At 43.3% G+C, this 17,300-nt stretch overlaps 1 protein-coding gene across 19 annotated transcripts in view; it reads right to left on the bottom strand.

The window, feature by feature from the left end:
- The window catches only part of SYNRG (synergin gamma), an 86,578-nt gene that overhangs the window by 2,775 nt on the left and 66,503 nt on the right, over positions 1–17,300 (bottom strand). For 15 of the 19 annotated variants that reach the window (XM_044939562.2, XM_044939563.2, XM_006065488.4 and 12 more), the window contains 3 exons: positions 15,794–15,942; positions 990–1,100; positions 597–632 (listed from right to left, as the gene is read on the bottom strand). In XM_044939562.2, coding sequence (XP_044795497.1) covers positions 597–632; positions 990–1,100; positions 15,794–15,942 — 296 coding nt within the window. Of the gene's footprint in view, positions 1–596; positions 633–989; positions 1,101–13,099; positions 14,193–15,793; positions 15,943–17,300 lie in introns of those variants that run through there. The other 4 variants (XM_044939557.2, XM_044939570.2, XM_044939569.2 and 1 more) reach the window with 2 other exon arrangements.

Below are 17,300 nucleotides of genomic sequence, written 5' to 3'. Positions count from 1 at the left end.
AAAGTCCTATCATCAGAGAAAACTCAAGATTAAAATGGGTCTAATGCCACTGGGAGCTGAGAACCGAACTGACATCATTAAAATGTCCAAATAGGTTCAGGGCTTGTAAAAAAGGTACCAAACACCTAAGAATGCTTTCCAAATGAATAATGCTTGTAGGTAAGTTACAGCCAGCCAGGCCTAACCTCAACCACTTCCTAGGGTGTTTTCTAAACGTCTACAAATAAACAAAACTCTAACTGTCCCGCCCCCAAATTTGTTTCTGTCTGCTAACAGCCAAGCGCTGAAGCTCTCTAACCTCCTCTGTGTCACGATGACCTGGTTTTCCAGAAGCTGCCCTTTCTGTCACCCTGTTCCTCTGAGAGGAAAATAACCGCCATACCAGAAGCCGATTCTGAGCCACAAAGCATGCACACAAGACAGAAGTGACCCGCGTGGACACGTTAGTTGACTGAATCGGACACTGTGGGAATGGGAAGGACTCAGCAAAGCACGTATGATTGGAACAGCTCAGGATGACAGTGCAATCACTGAACTTGCCCTCCACATTCAAAATCAAGATGGGAGACGCTAAGGTAACAAGTAGTGGTTCATACTTTTTTAGGGTGCTCTTCTGCAGGCTTCTCTTCTTTCTGAAATAATGTTGAAACCATAAGGTCAACAAAATTCCCAGCACAGGGCCTCTGGCCCGCAAACAAGTCCTTACAGGTCGACCCTTCTCAGCCACCCTGCCTGCAGAGGGCGCTGCAGGCACAAGGCAAACGAGCCCGCTCCACGGACAGGCAAGACCCGCATCCACTCCTGCAACAGCTCCCCACACCGCCCCTCGGAAGGAAGTCTCTGCTTCTCTGGTCCCATCTCAGGACTTGATCAGCTCCCCGCCTCTGGTCACAGACCGTGTGGAGAAGTAGGCCAGATGGGCTCGTGCCCTGGGTCCTGCTGGGGACGTGCTCTGCCTTGGAAGTGGTGGGGGGGAGGTGGTGACTTACCCGGCTCCTGGAGTCCACGTTCAAGAGGCACACCCCGCAAGCCAGCTCCTGAGCATTTTTAATCCCAGGCCGGAGCATACAAGAGGAAAAATCCAGTGAATTTTCATCAGGCTGTGATGACAAGACAAACGGGTAAGGAGACAGCAGTTCCCCCACGCTGCTTGGCTCAGCTCTCTGATCCCGCCTCCCAGTAGGTCCAGCAGCAAATTCAGCCAACGCTCTACCACCGTCAGCACGATCATTCCATTTCCCTGGGGATGTCGGGACGCGTGAAAAACGGTCCCTACCCTCAGAGCTCAGTTTAGGGTCGGGGTGAGCTGGGTATCAGGCAACACGGCGTGATGAGAGCCACACTAGCATGTGTGTAAGAACCGAGGGTCAGAGCAAAGCGCAGAGGGGCTGGGGCACTGACCGGGCTCAAGGGGAAAGGAGCAGGGTGGCAGAGAACGCTTCCTGGAACTTACAGTCATCGGGGCTGAGTCCTGAGGGGTGTTTGCTGGGGGAGGGGTGGGGGAGAGTGAGGTGGGGAGGGAAGGGTATTTATGTGGAATAAGCAGCATGGGCAAAGGCCTCTAAGCAGATCGGGTAGGAGGAGAAATCTAGGGGGTGGGGGCCAAGCTTACGGACAGAGGGAGGAGACGAAGTGGGAGCAGGAAGGCCTTGAAAGGAGTATGAGGGGCTGAGACTTCATCCTGGAGAGACTTAAGGGCTGTCACCATGCTGACAGGATGCGGTCTGCACTCTGGACAGACCCCCCCTGGCTGCAGCGCGGGTGATGAACTGGGAGACTGGTCTCATTACAAGGCTGCTGTAGTGAGCCAGGAGACAGGCCCTGAAGGGCAGAACGGAGGGAGCAACGGTGAAGAGAAATGGACACACGGGGAGCTGTTAAGGCCCCAGAATCAACAGGCCTGGAGGACTGGGCACCTGAGAGGATCCACCCTACCGAGGCGTGTGAGAGGAGAAGGAGTCTTGGGTGGAGACGGGGAGAAGAGCCCGGGTTGGTGAGAGCCGAATCGAAGCTGCCTGCGGGTCAGCGGAGCTCTGACGCTGCATGAGCAGGCAGGTGGATACATGGCTCTAGCGCTCCAGAAAGAGGGAGCTGGACATCACTGGCTACACAGAGTAAATACTGGGCTGGCCAGAACGTTCGTCAAGAGTTTTTCCATAAAATGTTACAGGAAAACGCAACGACCTTGTATGCCAACCCAAGATAATAGCAGCTAATATGTCAAGCCCTTACCTATGCTAAGCAGTACACTAGGCTCTTTATATACGTTATTTTATTTCTTACCAAAAAAAAAAGTATGAAATATGGAATGTAGACTAAAGATTAAAGCTGTTAATTTCTTAAATGTTATAATACACATCTATCATATGAAGCTTTTAATTCCTAGATGTTTATCCAAGAGAAATGCAAACACATTAACAAAAGTCTTGTATGACAAATGTTCACAGCAGCTCTATTCCTGTTAGCCCAGACTGCAAACAGCTTGTATCGATAAACAAGAAAATGGATTTTAAAAGAACATAGCATATTAATACAATGAATATTACTCAGTGATAAAAGGGGATCAAACTGATACACACAACACAGATGAATTTTTACAGCACACAGTGTAAAAGAAGCTGACACGAGGACATATGCAGCGTAATTCCATTTATATTAGGTTCCCGAACGGGCGAATCTAGGATAATGCAAGGTTACAGAAAATAGATGGCTGTTCTGGGAATCAGATCAGAGGGCTGGGAAGGGGCAAAAGGGAACTTGGGCGGGTGATGAAAGCTCTCCACCTATCGATGGGCGCAGGCTACATGGTTGTGTGCATTTGTCAAAATGATCCAACTATCCATTTACGGTCGGAGCATTTCATTACATCTAAGTTATTCTGCAATTATGAAATACACTGAATAATAAAACAAGACAAAAACAACCAAAAAGACAAAAGCAGAAAAATGAAACAAAAACCAGAATGGAAGAAAATATTTGCAAACAATGTGACTGACAGGGGCTTAATATCCAAAATATATCAACAGCTCATACAACGCAACAACAAAACAACCCAGTCAAAAATGGGCAGAGGACCTGAATAGATACCTCTTTAAACCAGACATACAGATGGCCAGCAGGCACGTGAAAAGATGCTCAACATCACTAATTATTAGATAAATGCAAATCAAAACTACAGTGAAGTACCGCCTCCCACCAGTCAGAAAGGCCATTATTAACAAGTCTACAAATAACAAATGCTGGAGAGAGTGTGAGGAAAAATGAACCTTCCTGCACTGTTGGTGGGAATATAAATTGGTGTAGCCACTATGGAGAACAGTGTGGATGTTCCTCAAAAAGCTGAAAAGAGAGTCTCCATGTGATGCAACAATCCCACTCCTGGCCTTATACCCAGACAAGACTGTAATTTGAAAAGACACACGCACCCCTCTGTTCACAGCGGCCCTATCTGGAATAGCCCAGACACGGAGACCACCCACTGACAGACAAACGGGCACAGAAGATGCGGCACATACGCACAAGGGGATGAAAAAGGACAGAGTAATGCCCACTGCAGCAACATGGATGGACCTGGAGATTATTATACAGAGTGAAGTCCGAAAGAAAACAGACAAATCCCATATGATACCACTTATATGTGGAATCTAAAATATGACACAGATGAGCCTACCTATGAACAGAAACACAGACAGAACAGTCTGGTGGCCAGGAGGGTGGGGACTGAGGGAGGGACAGAGCGGGGGCTGAGGTCAGCAGATATAAGCTTTTATATACAGAATAGAGAAACAACAGGGTCCCACAGTACAGCCCAGAGAACTATGTTCAGTATCCGATGATACACCATAATGGAAAAGAATATTAAAAAAAGAATGTATATATGTAAGTGAGCCACTTTTCTGTATAGCAGAAATCAATCTATTATAAATCAATTATACTTCAATATAAAAAATCTAATCAAGAAAATAAGATTTTGGATTCTTAATGGGTAGAAGTTAGGTATACCTGAACTAATTTATATTTCTTATATATGCCCTAGAACAGAGTTTCTTAAACTTGGCACCATTGACACTTTAAGCTGGTTAAATCTTTGCTGTGGGGCCTGTCCTCTGCATGTAGGATGTTCAGCAGGATCCCTGGCTAATTTGGGACAAAACTGCTCCCTTCCCCACTCCATTAAGAACTGACTTTCCAAAGAGGAAGACGTATGCATGCATGCATGTAAATATGTACATACGCACAAACCCACACACGTATGTAAGCTTATTATAAACTACTGATTTGAAGAATGTGTAGCGCACATTTTACAAATAATAAAATATACCATCCTTTTATTGTAAATTTCACATAGTATCTTTTTTTTTTTTAACTGTACTGCACAGCATGTGGGATCTCAGTTGCCCCGACAGTGAAAGTGTGGAGTCCCAGGGAAGTTCTTCCCCCGCCCACCGGCCCCCATAGTATCTTATTCTCACAAAATGCTTTCTTGGATTTTTGCCCAACTCTTAGATCAACAGGCAACCTCTGCTTGCTCTCCTGAAAGAGTGTTACTTCTAATATGAATGCTGATGTCTGATGTGAAGGACAAGGGCTAGAGTGCCACCACTCAGACATACTTTGGAACTTCATTTGTCTGTCAAATACGTGAGTGACTTCTTTGCTGAATCAGATAATAGTTTTTGAATACTGCGGAATCTTTACCCAACTTTTGGTTCTACTCTCAACATAAGGGCTACATACACAAAGAGCATACTTTTAAGTTTAACCTACATTAATATTGTCTCTATCACTTTAAATCTAGAAAATCAACAAGGCAAGCCCTAGTTTGAAGCATTTGTGGATTTCCATGGTATAGATTCTCCTCCACGGTTGATTCTGAGCTACCGGTGCAATGGCACTGAACACAGGGGTGGGAAGAGACCCCAGCATCAGACAGCATTCCCACACACGGAAACCCTGGGCCAGGGCGACCGACTTCCTGCTCAGTGCACAACTACCCCCATTTCATGGACTTCCTGGTGGTGCAGTGAATAAGAACCCACTGCCAGCGTGGGGGACATGGACTCGACTCCCGGTCTGGAGGATCCCACACGCCAAAAGGCAAGCAGGCCATGTGCCACAACTCCTGAGGCCTGCACCCCACGGAGCCCGCGCTCCGCGACGAGAAGCCACCGGGGCAAGCGAGCAGCCCCCACTCGCCGCAACTAGGAAAGCCTGCAGGCAGCAACGAAGACCCAGCACGGCCGAAAATAAATAAGTAACTTACAAAAAAAGACTGTGCCCATCTTAGCTCTGAGGAAACCCCTTGGTCCTGAGCTAACCAGGACAGCTGATTGTCCTTGGACAGACAGGAATAATCTCCAACGCTAAGGAACATGCTTCGGCACGTGGGAAGGAAGTGAGGATGCAAGGGAGTCCAAAGGAACACAGTGAAAGGGGCCACTGTCCCGTCTTGAGAACCAGAAACAAGAGCAGAACAAATCAAGAGCAAGAAAGGCCTTAAGTTGCCAAGTTGGGCTCAGAAAAACGTCTGAGTTTAAGACTGCCTCGGCTCTGCGGTGTGATGCCTGATAACACAGTCTGGAGTGATCATGCCATGGGGTGGCTTCAGTGAAACAGAGATAAGGGTCTGTAGTCCAGAGTGTGACGGATCTGGGAGCCTGGCGAGTTGGCTTTGGTTTTTCTTCAAGAATACTGAGATGACCAGGAAAACGGCAAATCTGATGATAAAATAATGGCTACGTGTTCCATAGTTACTTTAGGCTGAGCTGCTGAGGAGTCACCACACTGTCTCTGTATTTGCATAACTATATTATTTTTTCCCAGAGGAAAAAAAAAGGGCTTCTCGCACCAGGAAAATGTGTAGATTATATATGATAGTTCCCCATCCCTTCTGAATCTGAAATGATAAACCACGTGCCAGGTTCCACAAACATCTCAAACTAACCTGAGCTAAATCCATTCAGATCACACGGAGGGAAGGAAGTATGACAGACAGTTCTCAAAGAAGAGAAGGGAGGTGGAAGACTGAACTGTATGAACCCACTCCACCTTAGCCAAGTGGAGGATAATTCCTTTTCTTTCTTAGTGCCATCATGACCTATTTGGTCAAACCAAAAAGCAGGCGGAACTGTCACCTGTCCGTCGTCCAATTCTGTCCTTTGTAAAAGGGCAACAATTTCACATGCCCTCCCTCCCTCCTTCAACTGGTGTTAGGGTCCTCACAGATACATAAAAAGGGCGCTAGAAAGGATCGAATACTCTAAATGATTATCACAATTATTCACATAAAACCTAAAATGCTCTTTGAACTGGTTAAAAACACAGCAGCATGTCTGTAATCTACATTACAGACATTCATCATGTTCTTGAAGAAGGCCTGTTTGAGAAATAATTAGAACCCAAGGAAACTAAATCCTGAAGAAAAAAAAAGTTAATAAAAGCCTTTAATATATGTTTACCAAAGGAATAAAAGAAGCAAACGAAAAGGTCATATTGTAAACTCCAGTGAAAATCATAAGGCTCTGCATAAATTACTCTGTAGTCAAATTAATCTTTCAAATGACAAAATTAACCTTTATAAATGCACATCTATTAGCAAGGGGATTACTATAGTCCACAGTAACAGCGCAACACCAAAGGGCCCTAATTCTGGAAGGGGGCGCGCCCTCTACAGGCCACCTTACACTGCGTGTCACCCACTTTAATTGGCAAGTACGTCACGTATTTAGCGAAGATGAAAAACCAGCGATATTATACTTGACCTGTATACACTGACAAATCCCAGAGGCAGGCTGGGATATACTGATATAATCCTGAATCTTTAGCCAATAATAAACTACTAAAATGGTATCCAAGAAAATCACTATTAAGGAAGAAGAGTTAGGTAGCAATTAGCATTCCTTACTGATAGCCTTATTCTCCCTCTCTGTCCCTCTGCATTAGACACGGCTGTGTGACTTGTCATGGTGTTGAGAGACTGAGGATAATACGCGCACTTCTTTAAGCACATTGGCCTTAAAGAAGGAAGCCTTTAAGGCCAATGTGCTACTTGTCATGTTCCCTTGATCCTCTCCTGGCGACCAGCTATTTTGTTCCACTCGGTGAAGCTCTATCAACCCAGATGCTGGAGTAAGGAGGGCATGGCATAGAGCCCCTCCAGCTTGAGATGGACATGGAGCAGGAGCCGGGGATAAAGCTCTGTTGTTTCACACTGCCAAAGAGGGTGGTGGTGGTCGTGGTGTTTGTTACCATCAAACTTAATTTGACTGAAATAAAATTTATTCTCTTAAGAGTTCTGGAGGTCAGAAGTCTAAAATGAGTTGGCAACACTGCTTTTCTTATAGGAATTCTAGGGGAGAACACACATCTTCGTCTTTTCTAGTGTCTAGAGACTGCCTGCACACTCTGGATCACAGTTCCATCTCCAAAGCCAAGAGTGCAGCATTTGCCAGTCTCTTTTTCTTTTGATTGTCATGCTGCTTTGCAGCCATGAAATTAAAAGATGCCTGTTATTGGAAGAAAAGCTATGACAAGCCTAGACAGCATATTAAAATGTAGAGACATCACTTTGCCAATAAGGTCCATATAGTCAAAGCAAGGTTTTTCCAGTGGTTATGTATGGATGTGAGAGTTGGATCATAAAGAAGGCTGAGTGCCGAAGAATTGATGTTTTCAAACTGTGGTGTTGGAGAAGATTCTTGAGAGTTCCTTGGACGGCAAGGAGAACAAAACAGGGCAATCCTAAAGAAAATCAACCCTGAGTATTCACTGGAAGGACCGATGCTGAAGCTCCAATACTTTAGCCACCTGATGCAAAGAGTTGACTCATTGGATAAGACCCTGATGCTGGGAAAGATTGAAGGCAGGAGGAGAAGGGGACCACCAGGCAAGTCCTCTTGCCTTCCTCTTATAAGGATCCTTGTCACGCCTCTGGGCCTGCTGAGATAATCCATGCTGTTTCCCATTCAAAGACCCTTAATGTAATCACATCTGCAAAGTCCCTTCTACCACCTAAGGTAAAACATTCACAGGTTCTAGGACTTAGAACATGAACATCCTGGGGGTGGGGAGGCGTTATCCTGTCTACCATATCTACCTTTGGTCAAATAGATAGTCGTGTGGAGACAATGAATATTCTGTCTCTAAAACACTATGCAGATCGGCCAGATGATAAAAATGCTATCGTTAAAAAAAATAAACTGCTCGCCTGACATGCCACAGCAACAGGAAGTACTCTGAAATTCACTGCTTATTTCACACTGAAAGGAAGCGGGGAAGAATTTTATTAGACTGAGGGTAACAGTGGAATCACAGAGCCTGGGTGATCTTCAGTTGACTAGAGGTTAGGAGAGTAACAGTCCTGTCTCTTCTCATAGATTTCATATGGCAAAATAAATCAGCTTTGTTTTCCAGGACTGAAGTCTTGGTTACAAACCTACTGAACTTCAATCCACAACCATGAGATAAAACCTCAACATAATACTTCACTCATCAGACTTCCCCGGTGGCACAGTGGATAGGAATCCGCCTGCCAACGCAGGGGACATGGGTTCGATCCCTGATCCAGGAAGATTCCACATGCTGCAGAGCAAATAAGCCCATGTGTCACAACTACCAAGCTGCGTGCTGCAACTCCTGAAGCCCGAGCGTTTTAGAGCCTGTGCTCTGCAACGAGAGAAAGGTGGGCTTCTCCGCCAGCATACTGAGAAGCCCACGCACCCCAACTAGAGAGCAGCCCCTGCTCTCAGCAACTAGAGCAAAGCCCTTGTGCAGCAACAAAGATCCACAGCAACCAGAAAAGAAAAAAGCACTCACCTCACTAAAATAGAGGATTTTTCTCTCTTGAGAAAAAAGTTTCTTCAATCAGTGCTCAGAAGAGGTACGCTTTTGCCACAAGAGGGAGTTACAGTCCATGGATTAAGGGAGCGTTAACCAGAGGGCCATGTAAAACTGCCGCCTGTGTAACTTCCCACTTAAAGAAATCGTACGGAGCCGCAATTTTGAGGTTAAGACTTGTGCTCTGCTTCCCTTAGGCCAAGCGTCACTGCTGCACCCAGAACTTTTTCACTTGGCAAAAGTAACGCAGTCTCCTTTTGATGCAGAAAGTCCCATAGAGTCTTTGGGGGAAGAAACAAGTCATTTTTTAATACTTTGGAAGCTGGGACTAACACAGTAGGAAAAGTGGTTTTAGGCAATGATTTACATTCAAATTCCAGGTTTGTGACTTTCAGGCAAGTTTCATCTTTTCTGAGCTCCAACTTCTGCACTTGTAAAACTGGGGATTACGCTGACCTTATGGGATTGTTACCAGGATTGAACGAGAAGGAATACAGCACAATGTCCAGCAGGTTCTCGGTGCAAAAGAAACAGTGACTATTGTCTCAGTGTTATTGGAACCAAAGAGCCTGGCTGTGGTGACTTAGTTGATTAAGTAGAGCACAGAGCACGGGGCCTCCAGGGACGCCCGCAGGTAAGGTTGAAGGACCGAAGGCCCACCAGTTAGCAAGAGCAAAGGTCATGGTATAATCAGGAGAAATATGAGTAGGGAATGACTATTTTTCACAGCTAACCTAGTGAAAAAAGCAATTATAACTGGAAGAGCATGGGTGACTGTGGAAATAAACACTCAGCGGCAGCCACAATGTGCAATGTACTCCTGTGCCGTCTAGTGGCGGACATCTATCCTTCTGGGGCCTAAAAAAACATCAGGTAAAGTCACTCAAGCATCCAGATCCAGACATGGATGCTAGGAACGGATGTGCCCAGTGGGAGTCTGAAGGGGAGGGCATGAATGCCTGGCCACTCTTCCCCTTCACTTCCTCTTTCGCCATGTGGAGGGATTCAGAGCCACCGTCCCAGGCTAGGCGGGTGACTAATGCACAGAATCACAAAACCAAGTTCTAAGGCTCCTTTAAAAAGGTCTGGGCAAAACTAATCCTTCATGTAAAAAATCAGAACATGGCTTATCTCTGAGTGGGGCGAAGTCAACAAAGGAGCGTAAGGAAAGCGTCTGGGACGACAGGCTATATTGGATCTCGACCAGGCCTGGGTTATGTGTGGCATGCATTTGTCAAGACCACTGAGTGGTATAACTAAGATTTTTGCATTTTATTAAGTATATATTTTATTAAAAAAGGAAAAAAGAAAAAAATTAAAGAAAGCCAGGAAGGACAATCAGAATCTCAAAGGCAAGCCTTTCTCATGAGCAAGATGTACAAGGACGAAACTGGCTTCCACCTCACCCCGACAGCAGCTCCCTCAGAGCCATAATCAAGGCTAAGCGTCTCCCCAAATACCCTTTGCTCCAAACAGAAAAGGGCTAGAACCTGCTTAACACACTTGGTCTTCTGTGATATCTTTTCTTTAGAGTTCACAGCCACCTTTTTCTAACAGTACCAGAAGAGATAGATTTGTATAGCAGTCTAGTTTTCAGTGTTAATAAGAAACCAACTGCCATCAAAACAAAGAACCTTAAAATCTAAGTGGCAAGGGGGCTCCTTTAAGCTCCTCTGCAGTCCTGAGATATTAACCGGGGAAAAAGTATACAGAAAATAACTTGACTGTTTAGATCAAGTCACTGCCAAGACAGACTTCTGGTGTTTCATCTCTTTAACCCCGAAGCTAAGGAACAACCCATCTTCCGCAAGAAGGCTTTTGCCTTTCTGCTTTCACCCATCCAATCTGCCCATTCAAGGAGGCAACAGAGTACTGTGGTTGAAAAAGCAGACTTAGGACTCTTTCAAACTGAGTCCAGGTCTCACCGATATCTCTGTGCTTCAGTTTCTTCATTTAATCTGGGGAGAATATTATTATCTACCCTCAAGACTGCTGTATTCATTATATCCATGTAGAGAGTCATGAATAGGGTCTGGCACACAGTAAGCACTCAGTAACTGTTGGCTAATGATGCGGACGATGTTTAGGCTTAATGTGGTCCATAGGAGTAGAGAGTGAGGAGCAGAAGATGGGTGACTTAGGAGACACCCAGACCCGCACATTCCTAATGTGTGGCTGGAGATATCTTGCTGCTAAAAAAACATGGAACAGATGGGTGTTGAGGTGAGACCTTTGTGAGACTGAATACGGAGGCTCTGATGAACGTTGACGCCAACAGTGCAAAGGGGACACGCTGGATTTTATGACATCCCCCTCCATCTCACAGCCTCACGGGCACCCACGTGCATCGCCAGCCAATCAACTTCACTTGTGACTGGAGTTTGGAAATACTTTTTTAAAACGCCAGGGGTGGGACTTGCTGGTGGTCCAAGGGCTAAGACTTTGAGCTACTAATTCAGGGGGCCTGGGTTTGATCCCTGGCCAGGGAACTAGATCTTGCATGCCGCAACAGAGATCAAAGATGCCGGGTGCCACAACCACAGCCCAGCGCAGCCAAATAAAACAAACAAAAACCTCCAGGGTTTTACGACCCACACACAATCCTACTACCGTTCTGGCATATTCCCTTCCAGCACTGTAATAATAGTTCTGTGTTATTTCAAACTTTGTGCTCCTTTAAAAAATGGCCATGTAACATCCTACTATGAAGATTCACACAATTAAATTCTCCAGATTTGGACTTTTAGGTTATTTTCAACTTTTCACTTTTACAAAGAACAACTTGTGCATTTGAGCTGCTTCTTTTTGTGAGTTTATATGTAGAACCCTCTACCTTAGGGAGTTTTCCAAAAAGTGGAACTACTTAATCAACTGCTCTGGAGGTCCATAAATCTTTTCATTCATTCAGCATTTACTGGGTATTGACACGGTGCCTGGCACGGTGCTCAGAGCAGACAACGGACATGTGGTCCTGGTCCTTGTCCGCAATGAGTTCCCAGGTGGTAGGGAAAGCATGCTGCCAGACACCTTTCCCATTTGGTGGCACCAATTTCTTAATGAATTAATTCCCAAAAAATTCCCTAAGAAGCAGTCTAATTTTACCACATCAACATGCTAAAGGTTCAAATAAATAAACCAAATCCCAAACTCGGTTTATTGGGTGGTTAAAAAAAAATAAAAACCTTGTTTTAACTTGAATTATTGTTTACTGATTAGCTGTGCCTCCTCTTTTAAGAATCACTTCATGATTTTGCTCTGACTTTACTGGAAGCTGGTGTATTTCGCACTGATTTATGTGTTTTCTTTACCGAACAAAGACTTGAGGCCACTGTCAGTAAGAACTGCCACACTTTTTCTTCTCCTTACCATTTCATCTATTTTGCTTCCCACTTGGAATAACTTTCACTTACTGGGGCTATGCCATTTGATCTACAATGGAAGATTTCCTAAGAAACTACTCAGTGAAACCTGTTGCTTTCTGAAAGGGTTATTTTTGAAGATAATGTAGATGATGTTAGGTTCTTCTCTACGAGAACCCACAAAAGAAATTTATTTCAGATATGAGTACCAGGAATAGTTATGCTTCCTGAGTAGAGGGTTTATTTTTCTGTTATGAACACAGTGAATCATGGAACTGATCACGTCTTCTTTACATTAGTGCCTGGAAGGGTCAATGGTACACCAAGCTCACCACTAGCAAATGCCAACACTTTAAAAGCACACATTTTTGCACACAACTTCATTCCTGGCTTTAACATTTCCTGCCTTCATTTTCCCTTTATTTTCCTTATCCATTTATTAAAAAAATGTAAACCAGTTATTAAAATAATGAGGTATAAAAATGCTTATCTTGTTTGAAAATAAAGATAAGGTTCAAAAAGTATAAAATAAAAGATACGAAGCCCCACTAATTGCTACATTAGAACACAAAGAGATAAAGGACATACTCTATGATATCACCTACATATGGAATCTAAAAAGTATGAATGAATATATACACAACACAGACCCAGAGATATAGAAAACAAACTTATGGTTACCAAAGGAAAGAGGGAGGGGGGTGGACAAATTAGAGGAACATGAAACTAACAGATACAAACCACTAATACTACATAAAACAGTTAAGTAACAAGGATTTACTGTATAGCACAGGGAAGTATACCCAATGTCGTGTAATAACCTAAAGTGGAATATAATGTGTAAAAAAAACAAAACAAAATGAATCACTATGCTATATACCTGAAACTAACCCAATAGTGTAAAATCAACTTTATTTTTCTATTTTGGCTGAACTGTGCATATGGGATCTTAGTTCCCTGACAAGGGATTGAACCCACGTCCACTGCACTGGAAGTGCAGAGTCAACCACTGGACCACCAGGGAAGCCCCAAATCAAGGACACAGTCCTGATCTTAAGGAGCTGAGAAGCTAGTGGGCAAGAAATAAGAAGATACAATCACCAAGAAGCGTGGAAGTGCCTCCCTAACCAGAACACGCTATGGACACACACAGGAAGGGGGCATCTAATGCAGACTGAGGGCCTCTTGGGATGATTTCTGGGGAAAATGACGCAGAGTCCAGAGGGAAAAGCAATTTAACAGAGAAAGACAGGCCAGGGCAGCCCAAGTGATGGAAAAGACCTCCCACACTGAGCTAAGGAGTTTAAACTCGACCCTGAAGACCATGGAGAGTCACTGCAGGGTTTCAAATGGGATATAAATGCCACAATCAGATTAGCATTTTAGAAAGACCCGTTTGATAGTGGTGTGTAGAACACATTGACTGTGGATAAAAAAGCGAACCAGCAACTGCAGCTATGCAGCCAGAAGTGGTAAGGGCCTGAATGATTTACCACATTAAAAAAAAGAGGTTTCCATTTTTATTATGTTTTATTTCTATTGTTAATATATGAGAATGTGGTGAAGTTTTGCCAAACTCATTAAATTTAACCTCTCGAATTCAGTTTTCTGGAGGCATTTCTTATCATCAAATAAACAATTCTATCTCTTCTTTTCAAATATGCATACTTCAATTCTTATTGTATTGGCAACAATAGTATTTTTAAAAAATAATTATCCAAACAGTATGATTTTAAGTTATAAATCGAAAAATGGCCCAAAGGAATAACATAAGAGATTTCGGAAATGATTCAAATGCTTTCAGAACTTAATATTACAAACCAGAAGCAACGTAACAATGGTGAGGACCTGCCGCTGATGATAGACAGGTTGCTGGGCGACGTGGGGTCCTCCTGCCCAGCAGCGTGACACAAAGAGAGCTGGTTGCTCTTAGAAATGGGGCGCCTGGTTCAGTGTGGGGAAAGGAGGAAACAAAATGGAACTGCGCATTTATTCCAGCTGTGGAAGGAAGATAAATTTGACTATTGTGAAAAAAAGGATACTATCTGAGACAAACTGAATTAGCATGAATATATAAAAATAAAATAGCTTTGCCCAGTGAAATATTTAAAAAAAAAAAAGGTGGAAGAAACCGAAGAGGCAAAAATTAACTGATATCATCTTATGCACATATGCGTGTGTGTGAATAAATCTATTACAAATATGAAATGTGTATGGTCAATAACAGTATTTCACTGAATATATGGCCAAAAGGTCAAAAGAGAGAGATGATCAGCTTACACACAAAGGAAATAAAAAGAGTAAATTATCATTTGAGACACTAGACAGTCCCTCGGGAAATGAAAGAAATTTAAAAAACACTTTCAGGGAACTGCTTACACACTTTTTAAATTAAGAAATTGACAAAGCTAGAATACCATGTGAGGAAAGGTATGCTTTTATACACTGCTGTCAACTAGCCTCTAAGCTACCTGGAAATCCACGTAACATGTGGAACAACAGCTACATGCAGGCATGCATGTACATGTGCAACCATGCACTCTGATTTAAGTCCACTTGCAGAAACTGTACCATCAAAAGGGGAAACAGTCATTGATTTAATGATATTCAGAGTAAAACTATTCGTAACGGGAAAAAATGAAAACAATTCAAGACCTTAAGAAAGTAAAATGGCTCAATGAACCACAGGACAGCAACAAGATGTATCATACAGTCTTCCGTCTGTTTTACTTAGGTCTAAAAAGAATTTTTTTTGCCGCATAGTTGATGTAGAATATTATATTAGTTTCATCTATTTAACAGTGATTCACAATTTTAAAAGGTTATATTCCCTTTATAGTTACTATACAATATTGCCTATATTCCCTATGCTGTACCATGTACCCTAGTAGCTTACTTACTTTCTACATAGCAGTTTGTGCCTATTAATCTGCTACTCCTCTGTTGCCCGTCCCTGCTTCCCTCCCCTCACTGGTAACACTGGTTTGTTTCTCGGTGAGTCTGCTTCTTTTCTGTGATACTCATTAGTTTGTTGTATTTTTTTTTTTTGGATTCCACATATAAGTGATATTATTCTGTCTCAGTCTTTCTCTGACTTCTTTCACTTAGCATAATGCCCTTTTGGTCCACCCACATTGCTGAAGATGGCTAAATTCCACTCTTTTTCCATGGCTAAGTAGTATTTCGTCTTCTTTATCCATTCATCTGTATTGGACACTTAGGTTGCTTCCGTGTCTTGGCTGCTGTAAACAGTGCTGGTTTTGAATTAATATTAACATTTTTTTAAAAGGACACTAATGGGGAAAAAACTAGAAATGTAAAGGGAGAAACTCAAATCAACGCTTTGCAAAACAGTGACTTAAGGATATAGATAGACAATGTTTTCTGTAGCTACACTCTCATTTAGGCACAATGGGCCTGGAGGCCAACCTGGTGCTATTCAACTAACAGCACAAATGTTATTAGTATCTCCTTCTATATTTATAACATTAACTGGCTACAGGAGGGACCTTCATCCTCCAATCAAAGGAACATACAGTCAGCTTTATGGCTTAGGTTTTTTCAAGGAAAGCAACTGCTGAATTGTCTCGTGGGCTTACCGTGAGTGTGGCAAGTGACATGAAGCCAATTAGGTTATTCCATACTTTATCGATGTCCTTTAGCAGCTGCTGGAGCTTCTCACTGCACACCGCAGTGGCTTTTATCCCCAGCTCCACACGTTTCGTTACCCTGTACACCTCGACAACACCTGACAGGGTGAGAGAGGAAGAGTTAGGTGCTGGAGTGAAGAGAAAGAGATAACAAGACGCGGCAGCCTCACTGCTGGCTGATGTCCGAGGTGAAACAGGGACTGCATCTGGACAGATGTGAGCTTAACATTCCTTGGGATCAATCAACTTTTTTTTTTGGCCCGCAACCCCTGGCATGTGGGATCTTAGTTCCTTGATCAGGGATTGAACCTGCGCCCCCTGCAGTGGAAGCATGGAGTCTTTTTATTTATTTATTTTAAATTAATTTATTTAATTGGAGGCTAATTACTTTACAATATTGTAGTGGTTTCTGCCATACACTGACATGAATCAGCCATAGGTGTACATGTGTCCCCGATCCTGAACCCCACTCCCACCTCACTCCTCAGGGTCATCCCAGTGCACCAGCCCTGAGCACTCTGTCTCATGCATTGAACCTGGACTGGCAATCTATTTCACATATGATAATATGCATGTTTCAATGCTATTCTCTCAAATCATCCCACCCTCACCTTCTCCCACAGAGTCCAAAAGTCTGTTCTTTACATCTGTGCCTCTTTTGCTATCTCGCATATAGGGTCATCGTTATCATCTTTCTAAATTCCATATATATGCATTAATATACTGTATTGCTGTTTTTCTTTCTGACTTACTTCACTCTGTATAATAAGCTCCAGTTTCATCCACCTCATTAAAACTGATTCAAATGCATTCTTTTTAATAGCTGAATATTTCATTGTGTATATGTACCACAGCTTTCTTACACATTCATCTGCCAATGGACAGCTAGGTTGGGAAGTGTGGAGTCTTAACCACTGGATCCCCAGGGAAGTCCAGGAGCCATCAACTGTTAACACTGCAGTATAAACTCCCTGGTAAGAGCACAGACTCTAGAGCTATACCACTTGGATTCAAGTCCAAGCTCTGCCACTTACTCACTGTGTAACCTCAGGCAGGTAGCAAACCTCTCTGTATTTCAGTTTCCTCAAATGTAACACTGGGATAATAGTACCTTTTCAAAGGATGGTTGAAGAGGTTAAACTGGTTAAAACTGTAAAAGGCTTACAACAGCAGACGTTAACCAAATATTGGCTATTTTTTTCCTGGCATCTTTATGAGCCCCTCTGTTTGAATTTGGGAAATACATGTTATACTCACTGAAAATGGGAACATTAACAGTTTAAAAGAATCGCAATGTCAGGATCACTATAACACACAGGCACACCTTGCTTTACTGCACTTACCTCTGTTGTGGTTTCTAGATACAAATATATGAATTTTTTTTACAAATTGCAAGTTTGTGGTAACTGTGCATCAAGCACGTCTATATGCACCATTTTCCTAGCAGCATCTGTTC

The sequence above is a fragment of the Bubalus bubalis genome, chromosome 3, assembly GCF_019923935.1.
Source record: "Bubalus bubalis isolate 160015118507 breed Murrah chromosome 3, NDDB_SH_1, whole genome shotgun sequence".
Classification (NCBI taxonomy): Eukaryota; Metazoa; Chordata; class Mammalia; order Artiodactyla; family Bovidae; genus Bubalus; species Bubalus bubalis.
Note: the sequence above shows the minus strand (reverse complement) of the source record. Positions and strands in the feature narration are given on the sequence as shown.